This window comes from Austrofundulus limnaeus, unplaced genomic scaffold (genome assembly GCF_001266775.1).
Source record: "Austrofundulus limnaeus strain Quisiro unplaced genomic scaffold, Austrofundulus_limnaeus-1.0 Scaffold141, whole genome shotgun sequence".
NCBI lineage: Eukaryota > Metazoa > Chordata > Actinopteri > Cyprinodontiformes > Rivulidae > Austrofundulus > Austrofundulus limnaeus.
The window spans coordinates 511,502-517,497 of record NW_013952543.1 but is presented as its reverse complement, the minus strand read 5'-3'; the positions used below and the strand labels follow the sequence as shown (position 1 = coordinate 517,497).

The 5,996-nt window shown below is 38.8% G+C and overlaps 2 protein-coding genes across 3 annotated transcripts in view; one reads left to right on the top strand and one right to left on the bottom strand.

Annotated features, from left to right (window-relative positions):
* The window catches only part of letmd1 (LETM1 domain containing 1), a 28,798-nt gene extending 24,141 nt beyond the window's left edge, over positions 1-4,657 (top strand). For both annotated transcript variants that reach the window (XM_014016233.1, XM_014016232.1), the window contains exon 9: positions 2,983-4,657. In XM_014016233.1, the coding sequence (XP_013871687.1) occupies positions 2,983-3,059 (77 nt within the window). In that variant the 3' untranslated portion in view covers positions 3,060-4,657. The remainder of the gene's footprint in view (positions 1-2,982) is intronic.
* Positions 4,658-4,781: 124 nt separating this feature from the next.
* The window catches only part of cd63 (CD63 molecule), a gene marked incomplete at its 5' end in the record, with an annotated part of 11,776 nt that continues 10,561 nt past the window's right edge, over positions 4,782-5,996 (bottom strand). Inside the window, 2 exon segments of the mRNA XM_014016235.1 lie at positions 4,782-5,032; positions 5,299-5,382. Of these exon segments, the coding sequence (XP_013871689.1) occupies positions 4,967-5,032; positions 5,299-5,382 (150 nt within the window). The 3' untranslated portion in view covers positions 4,782-4,966.

The following is a 5,996-nucleotide window of genomic DNA, read 5'->3' as shown; positions in this document are numbered from 1 at the left end:
TAATAATAATAATATACAGAAAATTAATCCCTACAAAGTAATCGCATTTAGCCCACCAAGGTCACTAACCAGTAGATCCACGCTCTACATTTCTGTCCCTGACAGAAATGGAACGTATTCTAATAAAAAGAATTAACTTAATTAATCGGGAGCATTATTGCATGTTTTGAAATGAGTCAAGAAAGGGCCCCCATGTTTTTTCAAATTTACTGATTGAGTGTTGAAGAGAGCATCTAATTCTTTCCAGTTTCAAACATGACATAAGGTCACATAACCACTGCTTGTGAGTCGGAGGAGCAGCACCTTTCCACCTGGTCAGAACTGTACGCCTCGCTAACAGCGAACAAAATGCCAGTGCGTGTCGTTTAAAGGCTGGTAAAGGCAACCCCTCACCACTGAAGCCAAAAAGAGCCAAGAGAGGGCCAGGTATTACTGCCACTCCGGCCAGCCTGGACATTGAATGGAAAACATCTGTCCAGAACTGACCAAGTGCAGGGCAGGACCAGTACATATGGACCAGTGTGGCCACAGCAGTTTTACATTTGTCGCAGTATGGGGTGATTTCTGGATAAAAACGAGAGAGCTTGCTTTTGGAGAGATGGACTCTATGTACTATTTTGAACTGAATGAGACAATGGCGTGCACGAGGCCCATGTCTCATCCAGTATGGCCACATTCAAGTCCTCTTCCCATGTGGTTTTAAGTTTAGGTGAGGAGGTCTGTTCCATAGTCAACATTTTATTATAAAGCCACGAAACCAGCCCTTTACGAGTTGGGTCCAATAATAGGATGGTTTCTAACAGTGTATGCTCTGGCAGAGAGACTGAGCCTGAGAGGTGAGACTGAAGAAAGCTTCTGGCTTGCAAATATCTAAAAAAATGGGATTTAGGTAAACCATATTTATTGCTAAGTTCCTCGAAGGAAGCCAACTTCTTCTCTATGAAAAGGTCCTTAAAATGAATAACCCCCCTGCGGTCCCAGTCTAGGAACACCCCATCCTGAACAGATGGTTTAAAAAGGTGGTTAAGTGCAATTGGACTTAAGAGAGAAAAATCGTGGAGTTTAAAGTGTTTCCTAAATTGGCCCAATATTTTCAGTGAGTGTTTCACTACAGGGTTTAAAATAGGCTTAGCTGAAGCGTGCGAGAGTGGGGAGCAAAGCACGGCTGGGATGGATATGTTGCCACCACTACGTAGCTCCACCCAGTCAGGGCAGCCACCCAGACTATGGTAAAAATACCAGAACACCAAACATCTAAGGTTGGCGGCCCAGTAATAAAACCGGAAATTGGGAAAGGCAACCCCCCGCTGCTGTTTAGGTTTTTGGAGTTGTAATTTATTAAGCCTAGGGCGTTTACCCTGCCAAATAAAGGATGAGAAGATCAAGTCCAGTTAATTAAAAAAAGTATTAGGAATAAAGATGGGTAATGCCTGAAAGAGGTATAAAAATTTGGGTAGTATATTCATTTTAATTGAATTGATACGTCCCACAAGGGACATGGAAAAGGGCGTCCACTTTGTGAGGGATCCCTTCACTTGGTTCAACAGTTGAATCAAATTCTCTTTGAACAGGTTTTTATGGTTTTTGGTCACTGTGATACCAAGGTATGTGAATTTTTGTCTTTCAATTCTGAGTGGCAAATTAGCAAAATATGACAAATTAGCTTTATTGCCTATGGGGAAAAGCTCACTTTTGGTAAGGTTCAACTTATACCCAGAAATCTGACCGAATTGGCTAAATATATCAAGAGCAAAAGGCAGTGAGGTTGATGGTTTTGAAATAAAAAGTAAAAGGTCATCTGCATAAAGCGACACTTTATGTTCCATGTCATTACTCCAAATGCCGGATATCTCCTTACTGGTCCCAAGTGCAATGGCGAGGGGCTCTATGGCCAGATCAAAAAACAGGGGGCTAAGAGGACAGCCCTGACGGGTGCCTCTTTGCAGTTTAAATGGCTTTGAAGTCTGAAAATTGGTACGAACCGTGGCAGACGGTTACTGGTATAATAATTTAATCCACGAAATGAAGTTTCTTCCAAAGCCAAATCTACTAAGGACCGCAAAAAGATAGTCAAACTCAACCCGGTCAAAGGTTTTTTCAGCGTCCAAAGTGACAACACACTCAGCCGAATCTGTGGCACCGGAATAAACAATAATAAGCAGCCTTCTCACATTAAAATAAGAGTGCCGACCTTTGATGAAACCTGTTTGGTCTTTTGAAACAACCGATGGTAAAACATTTTCAAGTCTACAGGCAAGAATTTTGGATAAAATTTTGACATCTGTATTTAGGAGAGAGATGGGTCTGTATGAGGTGCATTCCACTGGATCTTTGCCCTTCTTTTAAATAAGTGTGATACAAGCTTCGTAAAATGATTGAGGAAGGGATCCTTGTTTAAAACAATCAGTAAGGGTGGAGCTGAGCTGCACAGAGAGTAGGTCTGAGAATTGTTTGAAAAATTCTGAGGGGAGACCATTAGAACCCGGGCATTTGCAAGGGAGACTTCTGTCTGAGAGATGGGTTCATCTAACTTGTTCTTAAATTCTGGTGAAATTGAAGGAATCTGAAGCTCATCTAGAAAGTTATCAATTATGTTAGAATTGGTTTGTGATTGTGAGCTGTAGAGCTCCTCATAGCAGTCCCTAAATGCATCATTAATTTGTTCATGATCTGTGACTGTACTGCCGTCTTGTTTTCAAATTCTTGGAATAGTTTGCCTTGCCCTAGAGCCCTTGAGCATGGTTGCTAAAAGTTTATCGGCTTTATCGCCATGTACGTAAAATTTGGATTTGTTATGTAAAAGCAGGCGTTCAGCTGAGTGTGTTGTCAATAGGTCAAGCCTTGTTTTAAGTTCAACACGCTTTTTGAACAGTTCGGGACACTGGTTCACAGCATATCCATTAAGACATTTTTGAAAACATACTTCTACTATGAGTGTATATTGTTCTCACATTAACTATCTCTCTCTTATTTCTTTTGCAGAGTCAGAGGTGTCACTTCTTTTGCACTGCATTGCACTTCTCTCAGCAAACCACCCGAAGGCTCCACACCGTCAGTGACAGGAGAGCCTGATGCCAGCGGCCTTTGTGATCATGGGTGTTTTCATGTGCTGCACTGCACCACCTCTTACATCTGTCAACATCTATTTGTTGTAAAGGGAAAAAAAGATTCCCGACAAGATTACTCGAGAAAAACTGAAGGGCACTGATACCTATCTGAAGCACCAACAACTACCACAAACCAGGTGCTGATGCATTTGTAGATGTGAGAATTCAGGAGATAAATATGACTTCAGAGTTTCTTTATCAGACAGATCAGTTTTCTTTTGTAATTCTGATGATAATCAGGAAAAAGTTAAAACAAATGTGATGTACACGACTCGTTTAAAGGATGTTGGAGGCTAAATGTGTTGTTTGTTAATGTAGTCTTGTTTAAACTCACGTTACATGAGCAGTTTGAATCAGCTGGAGAAAAGCTAGGGCCCATATTTATCAAACTTCTTAGAATTACTCTTAAGAATGCTGTTAAGAGTGGACTCCTGTGTAAAAACATCTTGGCTTAAAAGTCAGTTATCAAGCGTCTCAGTCTCACTTTCAGATGTTTCAGAGCTTGAGGAGTAGATGTTGAGTTTGCAACCCCTCCTCCTCCTAGTCTCTCCACTGAACTGCCTGCAGGCACCACTTCCACACACACACACACACACACACACACACACACACACACACACACACACACNCACACACACACACACACACACACACACACACACACACACACACACACACACACACACACACACACACACGCCCGCTCTGATGCCACCACCCCTCCTCACCCCATTCCTAGGCCTAAGAATTTTGATAACTGGCATTTACACTTGGGTCTGAAAATAGGTGCAAATCTAAGAAATTCTCAGCACTTGAGTCTAAAATTCCACTCTAAGAAGTCTGATAAATACGGGCCCAGATATTGCAATCATAAAATTATAGCTTTAAATATGATTGTTCTTAAAAATGTGACATTTTCTCAAGTATTTTTTTATGTTTACTTTAAATTTTGCTGGCTATAGCAACGTTGTTTAAAGACATTTAGACACTGAAAATTTGGGACACTTAAACATGTTTGCATGATAACAAGCTTCAGTAACCTCTCAGCTACTTACAAAGCAGAACTCCACAGCTCTTGCACCCATACTTGGTGTGATGAAGCATAAAACTATACTTGTCATTTGCTTCCTGTGCTTTTTGCAAGTTTTTATCACTAAGCTTTTGAAATAAGTTGCAAAGTCATGTTCTCTCTGAAATCTTTTATTTATTATTTGATCAATAGAATTTTATGTTCTTGTGCCAATAATAAATATACTGTTTTGGAGTTTTATCTGCAATAAATATCTTTATGTTGCCTCTATTTTCTCTGTTAGTTTTTTTTTGTAGAAAAAAAAGTTATTTAAAGAGTCTTTAATAAAATAGATCCTGAAAACCAGCAACATATTACACAAACCAAAAACAGATTTAGTATCTCGAACAGTACAAGAAGTGTAAACAAATCTTTTATCCCAGAACATTCACCAAATTTACACTGAAAGTTAACCTACTTTTCCTATGCATTTACTGTATCAGCAGATGTATACAGGTCCTTCACAAAAAATTAGCATATTGTGATAAAAGTTCATTATTTTCTGTAATGTACTGATAAACATTAAACTTTCATATATTTCAGATTCATTGCACTCCAACTGAAGTAGTTCAAGCCTTTTATTGTTTTAATATCGATGATTTTGGCAAAAAAGTAAAGAAAAATCAAAAATATGCTAATTATTTGAGAAGGACCTGTATCTGCAGAAAAATATTCAAGAAAGAAAGATGTTCTTTGTATAATAAAAGAAGCATAGGACAACTAACAAATGTTTAGAAATAAAGCTGTCACTAAGTGTGAGCTGACCAGCCATTAACTACTCTGCTGGAAATCACATGACTTCATATTCGCTGCGGATGCTTTTCACCAACAAGCAGGCAAACACCACGCCCAGAACCTGGAAGAATAAAGAAAAAATATACTTATGTTGATGCTTGATTCTCCTTAGTGGTCCACAATAACATGTAAATAATCAAAAACTAGAAATAATGATAACAAATGACATGTAAAATGTGTTTTTTTCTTTCTTCAAATTCCATATATATGATTTGGGAGTTAGAGGGTTCAGTAAAAACTAACTAGTTAAAAATTATTGCCAATAAAGAACGGTTACATTAATTAATGTTGGAGGTATTGTAGCTTTTGTTCATTGCTGTTTCATACCTGTAGGACAGCAATGACGACGGCTGCAATTATCACCCACTGGATGTTGTTCCTTATGAAGGTCTCCAGAACATCATGACAACCCTAGGAAATAAAATACTGAACATTTAGCTGATGTGTGTGAGAACAGTTGTCTGGTTGATTTTAAAATAGAGCAGAAAGAACTTCACCAACTTGTAAAACTTACTATTTTAATTCCTGATTTAATTTTAAACGTCAACTGACATAAAAAAACAACTTTTATGCAAAAGTGAAGCCTAAAATGCTGTGCAAAGTAGACACACCTTATGAATAACAGACGGTTTGAACCACCAATCTTCTGACTGGAAGGTGGCTACTGAGTCTAAATTGATTAGCTATTAAGCTCAGCAACCAAGGAATGCCATTATAAATGCATTCAAGCAAAAACCTGAAGGCACTGAGTTTTTGGTCACTTTAAACTCTGTTGCTATAGTTATGTGAACCTGTTTGTGCAGAAGTGATAGATCTATGGTTCACATGTGATGTTTGCTTATCAGCAGTGGTGGGCAATCTAAAAATTAGTTCAACTAGCCCTAAAACACTAACTCAAATATTTAGGTCCCATAATTGTAAAGCACTAATGCACAAAGTTTTAGCAAAAGCTAATGGTGCGTTCACACCGAACGCGATTTCAGCTTCAAAATCGCAGCCAACGCTGAAGTTTGAAGCTTGTGCAC